The sequence below is a fragment of the Pipistrellus kuhlii genome, unplaced genomic scaffold, assembly GCF_014108245.1.
Source record: "Pipistrellus kuhlii isolate mPipKuh1 unplaced genomic scaffold, mPipKuh1.p scaffold_m20_p_15, whole genome shotgun sequence".
NCBI lineage: Eukaryota > Metazoa > Chordata > Mammalia > Chiroptera > Vespertilionidae > Pipistrellus > Pipistrellus kuhlii.
The window spans coordinates 1,768,496-1,783,744 of record NW_023425460.1 but is presented as its reverse complement, the minus strand read 5'-3'; the positions used below and the strand labels follow the sequence as shown (position 1 = coordinate 1,783,744).

General features: G+C 41.1%; 1 protein-coding gene across 1 annotated transcript in view; it reads left to right on the top strand.

Annotated features, from left to right (window-relative positions):
- Window positions 1-2,014: 2,014 nt before the first annotated feature.
- NRG3 (neuregulin 3) overlaps window positions 2,015-15,249 on the top strand; it is a 532,463-nt gene continuing 519,228 nt past the window's right edge. The window contains exons 1-2 of the mRNA XM_045582211.1: window positions 2,015-2,137; window positions 2,533-2,780. Coding sequence (XP_045438167.1) covers window positions 2,015-2,137; window positions 2,533-2,780 — 371 coding nt within the window. The remainder of the gene's footprint in view (window positions 2,138-2,532; window positions 2,781-15,249) is intronic.

The window sequence follows — 15,249 nt, the reverse complement described above, 5'->3', positions numbered from 1 at the left end:
AATTAATTCTGAGGTTCTCTGAGCCATGGAAATAGGAAACCAGAGTGTGCTAAGCCTGACAATCTCTGTTCCCTTGCAAATTGGGTGTTTGCAGAGGCATTTACCTGGGTCTCTGAACCTCTGATAGATGGTGATGTGATGGGGAAAGCAGTGGGTAGAATGGGAGGTAACCACTGGAGACAGTAGTTGTCAGATGAAACTAATTGATTGTAATTGCTTTGCCATCACATTGCTCTTGTAGCCTGTAGCTTGTTAAAACCACTGATTATGAAAGAGGGATCTCACTTTTTATGCTGTAGGTCATGTTAATGAAGCGCTGTTCTTAGAGAAATGATCAGTGGATATCAATAAATGGATAATAGAAATTAAAGGAAAACTTAATTAACTTGATCATGAGTTACTATACTTCAGCAGTCACAGTAGCAGTCAACTGTGTGGTGTTCCCTACAGAATCTTTTGCTTGGAGCTCTTGAATTTTAAGTATTTCCCAAGGAAAGAGAGATTGAGCCTGTGAAACTATTTATCACATACTGTCTAAATAACAAATCACCCTGTAGATTTATCTTGGAAAACAGAAGATATGCCTGTTTTACAGTGCCTTTATTTTGTTACAAAGTATTAATGGGCAGGTATTTTAAAATGGAAAAAAATAAGTTCCCATTGTGTCACCAAGAAAGGGTATCAGAAATGGGTTCTTCAAAGTTCACGGAATATGAGCAGTATATGAGTGAGCATCTGTCAGAATCTGAAGGTAATATTTATTGTTTCAATATTCATCAATGTTAAAATGAGTATACTAAAATGATAACATGAATGTGAAATTATATCTAACATTTGTTGTAGGGTGTGCATTAATGTTCATACGATTGTAACGATCATGTTTTTCATCGTGGCATTTAGACTGTTAGTGATGTTAGAGTGATTGCATTTACTGAACATGTTTTTACTAAGCACCAGTTCCCATTAAGGCTGAGGCTCAGTCTGGCCTCAAGGAACTCACAGACAAAAGAAACAAATATGAGCAAATGGTTGCTTATAGCGTTAAACACCATGATGCCAGGGCCAAAAGGTGCTAGAGGAGAAAATGACTAGCACGCTGAAGGATTTCTTGGGGCTTCCAGAAAGTAAAGATGATCTAGAAGAGGAAGCAGAGTGATAGTTCCTGGTATTTAGGGAAATAAAATAATATAAATTAAGTTGTGTGTTTTAGGGTGCAAGAAGATGGGATGAGGCAAAAGTCCATATAGCCTATGTCTGTCTTTGCTCTGGTAAGGGGTTTTGAGTTACTCCTATGGCATGGGGCTCCCGGAGGGGTTTTGAATGTTGGGAGACATCAGTGAATCTCCTTTGAGGACAATCTCTGCCCCCTCAGTGTGGGGATGGCCAGGAATGGCTCATTGTACCCCCCATGAGTAAGCAGGTACAATTGCCTATGCTGTTGAATATTAGTGTTAATGTAGGTCTATGAAAAGGACATTAAAAGAGCTCAAAAGCAGAATCATTTTTCATCTTTGGCTTCTAAAATATATTTTTCTGAATGTGAGATTTGTGCTAATACAACACTTGTTTCTGAAAATGTGAAACTAGAATGTCTACACGTGATAACAGAGTCTGTGTCTAGCAGACAGCACATATGTATGGCTAGTTTTGTGTTTAGGAAGTAGATGTAGATGTGTTGCTTAATTGGAAAAAAAAAAGTAAGTAATTTTGATTTTAAAGTGCATGTTTTAAGATAATGCTAAAAAAAAAATGGCAATAATTTGGTTCTGTTAAATAATCACCAGAAAACATTTTCACATTAAAGATTCTGTTTTAGAATTTGGAACATTTGCATTTTAATTACATAACAAAAGGATGAAGTGAAGGGATAATTGGCTTGGCTATTAGCCAATTACAGCTATAACTGAAAAACAAAAATAAACAGTCAAAAAACCCTCACAGAAACTGACAATGGTTTCCACAAACAGTGACAATAGACACTGATCAGATGTTTGATGACATTAAGCAACACTAAATGGACGAGGACATTGTTTCAGTCCAGCATACAATGCGTTTGTTAAAACTGAAATTAATGAGAGCAGATTGGAGAAGTTTGAAGGGTCATTCAGTTTTCACAGCCAATGCATCCTCAGATAAGGCTTGTCTCAGTGCTCCCAGTTGTTACAATCTGATGGAGAAATAAGGCAACCCACTGCAGTGGTTGTCAAAGTCTGTCAGGGCTGCTATCACAATACCAAAGACAGGATTACTTATAATGAACAACATAGATTTATTTCTCATAGTCCTGGAGGCTGGGAAGTCCAAGGTCAAGGGAAGTTCCCCGTTCATAGAAGGCCATCTTCTCGCTGTGTCTTCATGTGACTGAATGGGCAAAGAACGTCTTGGAGATCTAGTCATGACCTCATCTCTGCCAAAGGCCCTCGCTTCCTAATGCCATTACATGGGGATTACGTTTAACTACATGAATTTGGAGGGGGTCACATCCAATTGCATTTTTTTCATTACAAGGGAGGTTTCATCCGGTCTGTCTAGCATTCCCAAGGTCAGTCAGTGCCAGGAGAGGGCCTCCATGTGGAGATTCAGACCAGTGACAGGAGCCAGGTGTCAGAATGCACCACTGACCGCACGGCTCTGTGTGCTTCCCTTGCAGACACGACCACCTATGCCACTGAGCGGTCCGAGCACTTCAAGCCCTGCCGGGACAAGGACCTGGCCTACTGTCTCAATGACGGCGAGTGCTTCGTGATCGAAACCCTGACTGGATCCCACAAACACTGTCGGTAAGCCATGCGGCCCCTGGCCCAGGGGCAGGCCCTCTGAGAGGCCTGGCAGTGGGAGGGCAGGTGCAGGTCCTTGAATATACAATGTTCAAATGGTGGAATCAAGAGTCTTAATAGGAGAAGGGAGAAGGCTGCTATCTTATGTATTTGAGGAAGATCAAGCTGAATAAAAGTAGGCAAGATCTGATTTTTACCTGATTTGCTTTAAGGACTACCAACCTGGTAGGGATAATGGTTCACTCCCTTTAGCGGCCTATGTTTTTGTGTGGGTCTTAGGCACATGTGCCCCCACTCGGAGGAATTCCTTCTTGGAAACCTGCAGACCGTGGCAGGACAGAGAGACCTGCTCCTCTGAGACTCGGCGTCTCAGTGTCTGCTGTGCACCAAACCCCAGAGACTGCCACTATGTCTGGGAAACGGGTCTTCCTTTGCTTCTCCCCAGTTTATCCATTTCCATACGTCCCCCGCACCTCTGCTGGTGAAACGCCCCCCAGCAGGCGCTTGCAAATGGAATCACCCTTCTGCTTCGGCCCTGGTAGAGAACTACTTAGGGGGAATTCTCAGTGGAGATCAGGAAGGTGTTTAATTGGGTTTTCAGAGACATGAGGTTATGTAACCACTAAAAATAAGAACAAGTGGAGATGCACAGTGCACCTGCGGACCCTGCTGCTTTAAGGCTCTGGAGAAGAATCCAATTAGCATCTGAGAAATAGAAATATTTCCCAGCGAGCTTTACTTCCACCCTCCCCCGGCAGTCTGTGTTCCTGGCAGTTTGTGCTTCGGTGGTCATCTGTATCCACGCCCTCTCCTCTTCCTTCACTCTTCTCACAGGACACAGGGATTAAATTAATTATTCAAAGTCATGAAGCGTGGGGAATTATGGCTTTCCTCTCTCTGTGGCTATTATAAACCTTGGTTCCATGTTGTTTTATGAAGATGACACGGATAAATGCATGGCCGAGTTGCGAACTTAGAACGTGTCGGTGAAACTTGCCTGGTGCCCATCCTGGGCAGGTCCTGGGTTCAGAAGAGCCAAGAGGTGACAGGGGCAGGTGTCTGTAAATGCTACCACGCATCCTGTGTCAGGTTAACACCTGTGATCTAAAAACCTAGCCATAGAGGTGCTCCTGTGCCTTGGGCGGTGCCATTATATGTAGCCCGTTCATAAAATGTATACCCTTTTCCTGTTCTCTGTGATCCTGGGCTGGGGGTGAAATGATTGGGAATGGCTCCCCTGGCATTCCTCTCCTCTTGTTATGTTTGTTAGATCAGCCTGGACACAGAGAGGAGACACACAGGTGACTTGAGACCTCAGGGGTAAAGCCAAGAACGCGTTACTCTTTGAAAGCATGACAAGCCTGCACACTCTTACAGATATGCAACCACGTGTTCCAGATACTTTGCCAATCCCAGGGATCACGGTGTGGGAGTGGGCAGTGAAATCAGTTGAGTTTCAATTCCTATTGTAAGAATGACAGGGTGGGTATGTCAGAGGTCTTACCTGGAGCCGGGACTCTTCTGATGGTGCTTGATCCCATGACAGTATGCTGGCTGATATGACTCATTGTTTTCTAAAGCTGAGATGTTGAAAGATGTCTTATTCTTTCTCAACATTCATCCTCATTATATTGTTTGTTAATTCATGGACACAATTTGCTAGGCTATTGTAACAAAGCACCACAGATTGGGTGGCTTAAATAACCAGAATCTATTTTCTGAATCTATAGTCCAGAAATGAGAAGTCTGAGGTCAGGGTGTTGGTGGTGTTTCCTGTTGAGGCTGTGGAAGAAGGGCGCCTTCCGCCCTCTTTTTTGACTTACAAGTGGCTGACCGTCCCTGTGCCTTCTCTTTCTCTTCAGTCTGTGCATGTCTGTGTCCAGATTTTCTCTTATAAGGATAGCAGTCCTATTGGATCAGGGTCCATTCCCTATTTTAACTTAGTGACCCTGTTTTAACTTCACCTCTATAAAAACCCTTTCTCCAATAAGGTCATACTTTAAGTCGTGTTAATGAAAAAACAAACAAACAAACAAACAAAACCGCACACACACACAAACAAACAAACAAAAAAACAACAACACACACACACACAAACTTATTGAAACCTGTAAAGAATTTTAGTGAGTTTATTTGAGTCAAAGTGTGGACATATGCAGGGAAGCAGAACCTCAATGACTTGAGATAATGCTCTGGAGAATGGCAGGTTACATTTGTATTTACACATTGCAATCAAAGGAGGAACATAGGTAGGTTACATGAAATTTACTGGTGATGGATTAAGGAAGTGGGATAAAGCAAAGTGGTAGGAAACCCCTGGGATTGGATAAAAATTAGAATGATGGACACATACTTAGGAGGGTACAGGAACAATTAACATGATAATGAAGGAATTTGAGGCATCTCTCCTGGTGCCAACCACATTTGGTTGTGCCCCAGGGGCTCCAGAAAAAAAGAGAAGTTACAAGCTACCCAGACATCTCACAGATATGCTATCTTAGAGGCAGGAAGGCAAATGGGCTCAGGAAAGATGTAAGTTGATCTTTGTCAAGGAAAATGTTGGCCTAGGACATGACTACCCACTATAACCTGTTTGTAGTTAAATATTTAATTTTCAGACCATCTTTTGTGGTTATTTTAGATCTCTGAGTTTGCAAGACTGCCACACAGGCCTCCCCTGAGCTTGTCGGGTTAGCATGTGGCTCCTTTTGTCCACAGTCTAGAGGTTAGGACTTCAACATATGGATGTATTGGGAGACACAGCCCACTCTGTGACAATGGGTCTCAGGTCCTGATAAAAGCTTTTGCTTTTGTAGACATGCATGAGTCTAATTGTTTAAATGCAAGCAGAGATACAGCCATTGCTTAGCTGGAACAGTGTATATGTAAAATCTGTGAAATCATTTCGCATATATCATCACATTCAACCTGTTATTTAACATAGTCACAACATAGCTAATCATGACAAAAGAGCAGCCTAAAACTGAGCCGGAACTCAAGTAGCTTAATAGCGACCTATAAATCTCCTGCCTGTGCTTATGAATAAATCACACATCGCATGTGCCACTATTCATCTCCTAGACTTGGCCATGAATAAAGGCTCACATTTCTTCCTCCATCAGCCACTTCTAGGACTTCCAATGCAGTCATTAATAATGTGCCATTTCGCACAGCACTCTATTTAAGTGGTGTGTTTCATTCATTCTTCCCCATTTGACAAATGTTTATTGAGCACTTCCTATCACCAAGACACTGTTGAATAAATACATACAGAAATGAACTTAGGAATTAAATGGCACTATATTTTGTAATGTACGCAGAGCAAGTGAAATTGTTCATCGTTAGGAAATAAAGAAAACCAGAGAAAGGGTTCTGCATGACTGGCATGCTACTGGGATATCTTTAGGGCACATTACTAACTGGATTATGTTTCCAGTGAAATTGAACACGATGTCATAAATCAGAGCAACAATAGAAAAGGGTGTGAGTGAATCTAGCTCATTAACTTGTTTACTTTTTCCAAGTCTCAAAAGATTAGACATTCGCGTCTGAGAGAAATTGATTATGTTTTTCTAGTATTTTAAGAATAAATCGCCATCCTATGATAAACCGGAACAAACATTTTTTTTCTACATCATAATTTTGATCATACTTTAACACTTGTCTGTAGCAAAACTCCCCAGATCATCCCTGATAGAGATTGTGAAAGAAATGCACAAAAATGTCAATAGTGCCAGCCTTGAAAGAAGGGAGGTTTTGTGTGTTTCTATTTGTTATTTCTCTCTTTAGTGTATTTTCAGATCTTTCAAGAATCCATTTATGTTATGAATAATTAGAAATGATAGAGAAAACTAATGAACGTTTCAGGGGAATGCAAAGATTCTAAAAAACTGGACAGAGTGATTGTAAAGAAGAGATCGGGCAAACTTGATTTCGCTGAATTTAAAATATATCATAGGCCATGGGCTGACTGGTTAATAGAAAGAGAACATGGCCTGGAGTGAAACTTCATATAGAATAAGGATAGATTCATAAATTGAAGGAAAACTGAGAAACTGATCAAGGGGGAAATTTGGTTGACTATCAGTTACAGCCAATCAAATTAGGAGTTTTACTTTTTCTCTGTACCAATAGTTGTTCTTAATGAATTCATAAGTTTATATAATTAATTAATTAATAAAGTCTTAATGGAGCTGTTTAACAAATTACATATTTATTTATGCCAGCAATTGTAAGGGCTTCTTGAACTAAAAGTGAATAGGATTGTCACAACCTTGATATGAATATTGTACTTCAGAAATGAAATTAAAACACAGGTACATGATCAGTAAACTGTACAACAAATATGGCAGGTAATAATTTTGAAAAGTCACATAGATGAATAAGAGTGACACTCAATTTTACCCTCAACAACAGGAAAATGGACAAAGAGAAGAACATACTCTTCCCTTGAAAAGGAATACAAATAACCAATAAACATGAAAAAGATTCAGCCTCACAAAGACATGCAAATTAATCTTTTTGTTTGGTTAGCACACATTTAATTATTTGAAAAAGCAAATACTCTGGTGAGAGTTGAGTAGAACTATAGTCACTATGTGAAGTGGCGCATATTGTTAAATATCCTCTGCAGATAATGTTTCAAAATCTTTATGTTGTTCTAAGAATTTTGCCTAAAAACTTACATGTAGATTTATTTGTAAGGATGTTCAACATAGGTTTATTTGTCATAGAAAAGGAAAATCCTGAATTTAGATTTCTGGACAATTTAAACTGTTTTAACGACATGGGAATGTTTATTTTTTCATGTTTTGGATTCAAATCAGGTTACTAAATTGCAAAGTTAAAAATATAATAATTGACCAAATTATGAAAAATAGATAAATGAAATGCTATTAGGATTTACAACTATATTCTTCTTTGACCTTGCACATATATGTCATTTATGTAACTCCTGGTTAAGAAGCTTGCCCCTGCTTCTCATCTTTCCATTAAGAAAGATAGTGTCCCTATCTTTCTGTTAAATGGAGGTCATTAGAATTCACTTTTTAAAGATAAGAGAACTTTCCATTAGCCCTTTCAGGTAGAACACTGCCTACTATATTTGAGTGTGTCTGTCTCTTCTTTTAATTATTCATTTGTACTCTTTATTTATACTTTACAATAATTCTTTTCAATACTAAATTCACATATTTTGAAACATAAAAAGGAAGATATATCCTATACAAATGAAGCTGGATAGAGAAAGAAAGTAATTCCCTAGAAACTCCTCGAATCAAAATATTCTGAATTCCAGTAGGACGCTCTCTATTATACTTATTTATGCTGTTTTAAGGAATTGGGAAATGGTGCTACCTGTAATATATTTCACTGGAGTCAAAGAGGCAGACATTGTAACCGAAAAGATTGCTAGGCATCTGAGTGGGCCAATGTGCTTCAAGGCCAAATTAAAGTGAGAAGGAGGTGTCTCGTCTGAATTGAAGTTCATTAAATGTTTACCATCCTTGCTGCAAAGACGGACTCTCAAAGCTTTGGAAAGGATAGCATCTGAGCTGGATTTGACCTGGAGTGATTTTGGAAATCAATTGAGCCATTCACTTGAAGATGCTTGAATCAAGTGAAACATGGAACTGCTAGAGAAAGAGGACAGCCGTCCACCGGCAATCTTTGTCTGAGTCAGTACCTCCTAAAGGGGCTGAGGGCCTGGGCAGCAATCTGGGGAAATGGCTGGGAGGCACCGTGATTGGGGGGGAGGGAGGAGGTGAGCAGAGCCCCCCAGGAGTCGCTGTCCTTACTGTGTTGTGCTCTGCCTGAGCAAGCTTTAACATCAAAGCTTCCATTTGTAAGAGCGCTGACTGAGTGCAGGGCGCCCATGTCTCTGTGATTTAGTAGGTGAAATTGCAGGCCACCCCTCTCAGCACTCAGTGCTGTCACTTTGGAAGTCCCTCAGCTCTCCCGCCCAGCGAGGGTCCATTTTATCAAATGGTTCCCCTAAGTGCTCCGAGAGCAGCTAATGACCGTGTGGTTGCAGCAAGTCGGAATGGAGATGGAGTTTTGGCACCTTTCCCTGAACTCCATTGTCAGGGCAGCGAGGAGACTGAGCCATCTGCATACCCAGGCAGAGGTCCCCCAAGGGACCGAGTCCCAGGGGGCGGACCTTAGACGGGTTTTCAGCTTCATCGGATGAACGTTCCTGAGCATAGCTGCCAGAGCCCAGATGTCATTGGAATAATTCGCAATAGCCACGTCCATAACGGGTGGTCTGCTGATTGCGTTTGACAAGAAGAAATGAACCAAGTTATAACCATTCGTCTCGCTCTTTTCCATGGATGAAGTTTGTCAAAATTGTCTCATCAGCTTAAAGAGCAAACAAAGAACAACAACACAATGTACTTAATTTTTGCAACTTGATGCCACTGAGGCACAGGTTTGCCGCTTCTGGTGTAATTTGTTTGATTGGACCAGGGTTGGGGTTTTGTGGTTTTATCTTTACTGGAAGGTATTTTTCATTGATTTTTTTGTTTTGAGAGAGGGAGGAAGGGAAAGAGACAGAAAGACAGCAAGATTGATGTGAGAAAGAAATATTATCCTCCCCGGTACACCCTGACCAGGGATCTAACCTGCAGCCTTTTGGTGTATGGGACAAGGCTCTACCCACTGAGCCACCAGCCAGGGCCGGAATTGGTGTTTTTAAAGGGCTACTTAAATGTCATGCAAAACCCTGGAAAGCACATTATTATAAAGAATAGTCACATCTTTTAGCTAATAGCCAAAGATTTTTAGCTTGCTTTTATGTGTTTCTAAGTTGTTTGGCAGCTCTAGTTGAAGCATAAAATGGTATTTTTTGAGGTGGTTATTATGATGTGGGTATTGTGTTCTATAAAAAATTGAAGAAAAAAGAATTGACATAAATTTGTTTTTCTAAATAGCTCCCTTATAGGACAGGGCAAGAGGTGTGTGAGGCAAACGTGGGCATGCAGGATGGAGAGACCTGAGTTAACAGCTTTTGACTGGCTGTGTGGATTTTTTAAGCAAGTCATTTAACCAGAAACTTCAGTTCTTTATAAAAAAAGGAAATTTCCTGACCAATGTTTCTAAGTAGTTAGACACTTCAGAACCCACTGAAGTGTCTCAGGTTCCATTCCCGGTCAAGAGCACAAGCATGAGTTGTGTGTTTGATCCCTGGCACCAGTTGCATGAGGTAACTGATGGATGTGTCTCTCTCACATCAATGTTTCTCTCTCCTCTTCCTCCCACCTTCCATACTCTAAACATCAATGGAAAAAATATTCTCAGGTGAGGATTTTTAAAAACTCAGCCTTAAAGGGTGAGTGCAAGAATTGAAAGCAGCAGCATATAGAAAACTCCACATGCACAACTGACATTATGTATAAGACAGACCCTTCCTCTCCCTCCCTTCCACTCACATGCAAACCGAGCCAGAGAATGTCTGCTGGCACCCCTGGGAGAAGCTGAGTGTAATGTCTGCCTACTTCATTAAGAGGAGACTGTGGTTAAAGGGGGCAGACAGGGCCTGCCCAGGGATTCCTGTGTATTTTCTGAGGGTGTAACCTTCTTACAGCTCATTTTGATACTCTGACAAATTAGTAACCTTCTATTATTCTTTCACTTCTGCAGCCAAGTCTTGATTTTCCAAGACTTTCTTCTTGTTGAATATAGCTTTAAGAGAGAAAAAAAATGTTTTTCATTTCCTACTTCATCAGTGTCTCTGTGACTCTGTCTCCTCGTTTGTTTTAATGGGGAAATGCTATTACTCAGGTGAGGATCCTGTGAGGACTGATGCAATAATGTGTACCTGTCTGGTATGAACTGGTCTTGAAACTTGGGGAGAATGTGGGGTACAACACGTGGCTGAAGAGCATGTTGTTGTTTTATCTGCATAGCTATTCACTGCAGTGCCCCCACTCACAGGGCTCAGCTCAGACCCACTGCGGGAGTTAGAGAACACTGACCCAGGGAAATTATTTTACAGCACAGTAATGCCTAGGCACCAGCAAGAACACTTTTCAGAATCAAGGGTCATTGTAGTTATTCAGGCAGTAAACTTAGGAGAGAAAAAAAAGGAACCAGAAGCCACCTTTTGTTAAGGGGATTCTTGTTGACAATCCTGAGGAGAGGAACCTCTCGCCCCTTGTAGAGTTCAGGCTGCCCTGGCTGAGGACCCTTCGGTGTACCCTCCGCAGCAGCCCCGGTACATGTTTCCCAGCCCGCTTCCTGCCTGTGCTCAGTCCCTGAGGGCCGCAGCAGCCTGGGGGCCCAGCACAGGCAGGATTAAATGGATCTGCATGGGAAGCAGAGGTGTAAGTGGACGTGGGTGACCTAACCAGGTTCAGTTTAAAATGAAGAGCATCTCCATGAATATGCCTTTAGCTAGAGATGCTCTATCTGTTTGGATAGATATGAGCAGCATTAGCTGTGGCACCACAGCCTTGCTGTGCAGGTTTCTTGGGCAAGCAGTCCAGGGGAACCTTCTGGAACAGGACAGAGATGGCTGGATGTTCTGCCCAATCTCCTGAGGCAACCAGGGAATTTGCAACACCTTGTACAGTCTGCCCTCTGCTAAGGAGAGGACTTTTGTTCTAGCAAACTCGTTAGTCAACAGAGCCAAATGTCAGTAGTACAAGATTGAAATTCCTTTGGAGAGCCATATTTTTTAAACTTAAACTTCTTCTAATGCCACTTCTTCAAAAAAGACTCGTCCAGGCTATGGTAGTTTGTGGAAGAGCCGCACTCAAGGGACCAAAGAGCTGCATGTTGCTTGCAAGCCGCAGTTTGCCGACCATGGTTCTAGCCTAAGTTTTAGATCATTCCCACCTCCTAAAGATGGCATTTCTTTCCACTTCAATATTCTGAGCATTTTAAAGAAAAATGTAAAACAGGACTTCGAGGGCACAGCACGCTGTGTTTGTGTACCTCAGCTAAGGGCTCTCCCCGAGGGGAGGCATTAGCAGACCCACTGAAGCAATGAGCCCACGCCCAGCCCACATGCTGCTCCTGTGTGAGGAACCCCACCCGGAGCCTGGCTGGGAAGTGCACGGTGTAAATCAAGCACGTCAAACTTAAAGACTAGCACGGGACAAATAAACAAGGCTTAAGTTTATGTGGGCTGTGAAAAAACAGAAGCTTCAATTTCATAGTAAGGCTATTTGATAGAGACACGATGAATACAAAGGGTTAAAATAAATGAGTCATTGTTAACATAAAATAATGGAACATTTTAATAAAAACTAACATTTTTTATTGAACATTAATTTACAAGACACTGAATAACTGTACAAATTAATAAGCATAATGCAAATAAGCCTATTTTTCTTGTTCTCTGAAAGGGAAATATTTCTGGTTGCACACACTAAACTAATCAGTACAAGATTAACAACATGGAAATGGACTGCTAAAATATTCTCTTGCTAGTATTAGTGGAGAGAAATGGTGCGCCTGTGAGAAGGCGTGTAAGGGAAATGAATGTAACATGATTATAGTAATCAGTCATTAGTGAACGTTGTAGTTCATTATTATAATTATGTATAACAGGATATTGTAAAAATTAAGTCATGGCATTTTTATTTTTTTATTTAAAAATATATTTCATTGAGTTTTTACAGAGAGGAAGAGAGAGGGATAGAAAGCTGGAAATATCAATGAGAAAGAAACATCGATCAGCTGCCTCTCACGCACTCCATACTGGGGATATGCCAGCAACCAAGGTACATGCCCTTGACTGGAATTGAAGCGCAGGCCAATGCTCTATCCACTGAGCCAAACCGGTTTCGGCTATGGCATTTTTATTTTGGCTATGACGTTTTTTACATACTATTATATTGGCTGGGGGGCCAAAATATTCGTTGTGGGCCACGAGTTTGAGGTGCTTGGTGCAAATGATGAGGCCAAGGGCACTGCTCAGGTTACACAGCAGTGGAGCCAGGACTCAGACTGTGCAGGATGACTCTAAGGTCTACATACAAAGGACTTCTCCTCTTACCGATCCCAATCTTTCCTAAAATCCCAGTGATCCAGGAATCCTGAAATTCCAACTGCTTGAAAATAAAACATTGAATTTATATATCTTATTTATATTAACTTCTTATTTATATTAATATACATTTTACAAGAATGTGACAACAGGACCAAGCCCTCTTTGTCTCTAGAAAGAAACTAAAGACAGCATTTCTGAATTTTATCTTGGAGTACATCTCTACAATTCTGTATTTTCAAAATGATAACAGTTATTTTGATGGTTTTATGAATATTAGGATAAGAGATTTAGCCCTATGTACACACATGTGTACACACACATGTATATGTATACTTCTTAAATACCCGGCACCATCAGGACACGGAGGTTCAATGGTAAACAAGGAAAGGTGGTTCCTTTCTGTTCCTTTCTGTAGGAAATTTGCTGTTGGGAGCATGGGGAAGGCAACATGGTCTAGGAAGACGGGGTTCCATGTTGGACAAACCCTGACAGTCACGGGCACCAGAGCCACTTGGGACGGGAGGGGTCCTTCTTAAACTGGAGAACTTTGAGGAAATGCCTTCTCCAGAGTATTTACATTGGAACTGCCTTGGCACTTTTTCTCAAATGAGAAATTAAGAATAAAATTTTAAAAGAAACAGGAAATAAATGAAAGCTTTAAACATGGTTTGGTTACTAATATATTCTATATCACTAATATCTCATGTGAATGATATAGAATGTGTTTATACATGTCATGTGTGAGCAGTGTAGAATGTATGTTTAGTTCTATCCTGCCTACACTAAGAATAAATGTTAATTGTGGACACTGTGTCCATCATCATGCCACCGCTTATTAAGCATATTCAATGTTCCAGGTCCAGTGAAAGATGGTGGGAATATAGTGATAAATATTCTAAACAAAACTCATAAGAGAGGGTTGGAGATGAGCATTTTCTAGTTCAATTTAATGTAGCAAGTTCTGTGATTTGTATCATCCAATCTATATGATCTATATGCACATAGCTCATATCTGCATAGCAGATTCCAAAATCCCAAGGTCCTGAAGCCAGTCAGAGCTTGTGAGAGGAAGACACTTGCTTTTTAATTGCTTAAAATAATCTGTCAATAGAGTAATCTTCTGAATGTTCCTAGGCATGTTTTCTGCTGTCCTGGGGGCTTAGATGCTTCAGATTATTTTTAATAAGCCCTTTTAATTTCATATAAAAAGAAATGTTCATGTGGTAAGATAAGAGCCTCCTCATTTCTCATTTTGAAGCCTGTACTCCCTTTTCCAACAAAGGCCTGGAGAGGTAAGCTGCTGTCGAAGAACATTCCCTCCACTCTCCAGAAAGGAAATTTCAAAATTATTTTAGATGCAATTAAAAAGAATCAGCTTCATATCATAAATCCTTTATGGGACTGGTCACTTATTCTCTGAATTATTGCCTCTCTTGTGCCCCAATGGTTCTCAGAAATATCGGGACGCAGTGACATTTTTTTATTTCATTCCCTCAAACTCTGAATTTTAATGCCAAGTGGCAAGAACAGATAAGAGTATGGTTTTTCAAACCTAGTAAATGTCACATTGATTAAAATACAAAATCAAGATTATTTTTCTTTACTCACATTAATCTGTGATTTTACATGCACACATGAAATACATGAAAAATCAGTTAATAGCTATAATCTAAAAGGGAGTTATTAACATCTCAAGTATAAGAAATGATTTTCCAGTGCTCACATCTTTCTAAGAACTTAAACATCCATTGAAGGGTATCTTGACCACCAGCCATTGTTAATTTATTCAGGGAGCATGTACGGGAGCTACATTAGAGGTATGTATTGGCATGTTCATGCAACCTATCCTACATATTCCGAACTAAAACATCTTTCTTTCTCTCTCAGAGCTGCCATGAGGCTCAGATGAAATAAGTTAAATATTGAGGGCTCACCCGCAGTGGCTCAGGTAGCATTGTGACGTGTTGGCTTATAAAGTGACACATCCGTACAGAAGAAATCTGAGAAAGGAAGGTCCTAAGAGTTCCTAAACAAGCTGGCTTTTTAGTTCCTTAGACTACTTTCTCATTTCAACACGCCAGACACTCAGTTGAAGTTCGAGCTAACATCAGGGAAAGGAGCTCTTTCAATCAAGGACTGTATTAAATAAACAGGCCCTGGGCTTGTGGCAGAGGAGTGCGCCAAGCTGGGGTGCAGACACTGAAGCGATGGCAGGAGGCCAGCATGCCTCGGCCGGCCTCCCCGGAGCCCTTTGCCAGCACACTGATCCCGATGACCCTGTGCTCCTGAGGGGCAGGAATTCAATTAGGAGCTCTCAGCTCGGAGCCTCGGGAGGGATGGGGTGTCTGTGGGGGGCTCCGTCGCTGGAGGGGCCATTCTCCAGCAGTTATAAAAACAGAGGCTAATAACAGGACAGTGGAGAGTGAGGAAGCTTCAGGTTGGAAAGCACTAGCAGAAAGGATACGCTGACAAAGCAGC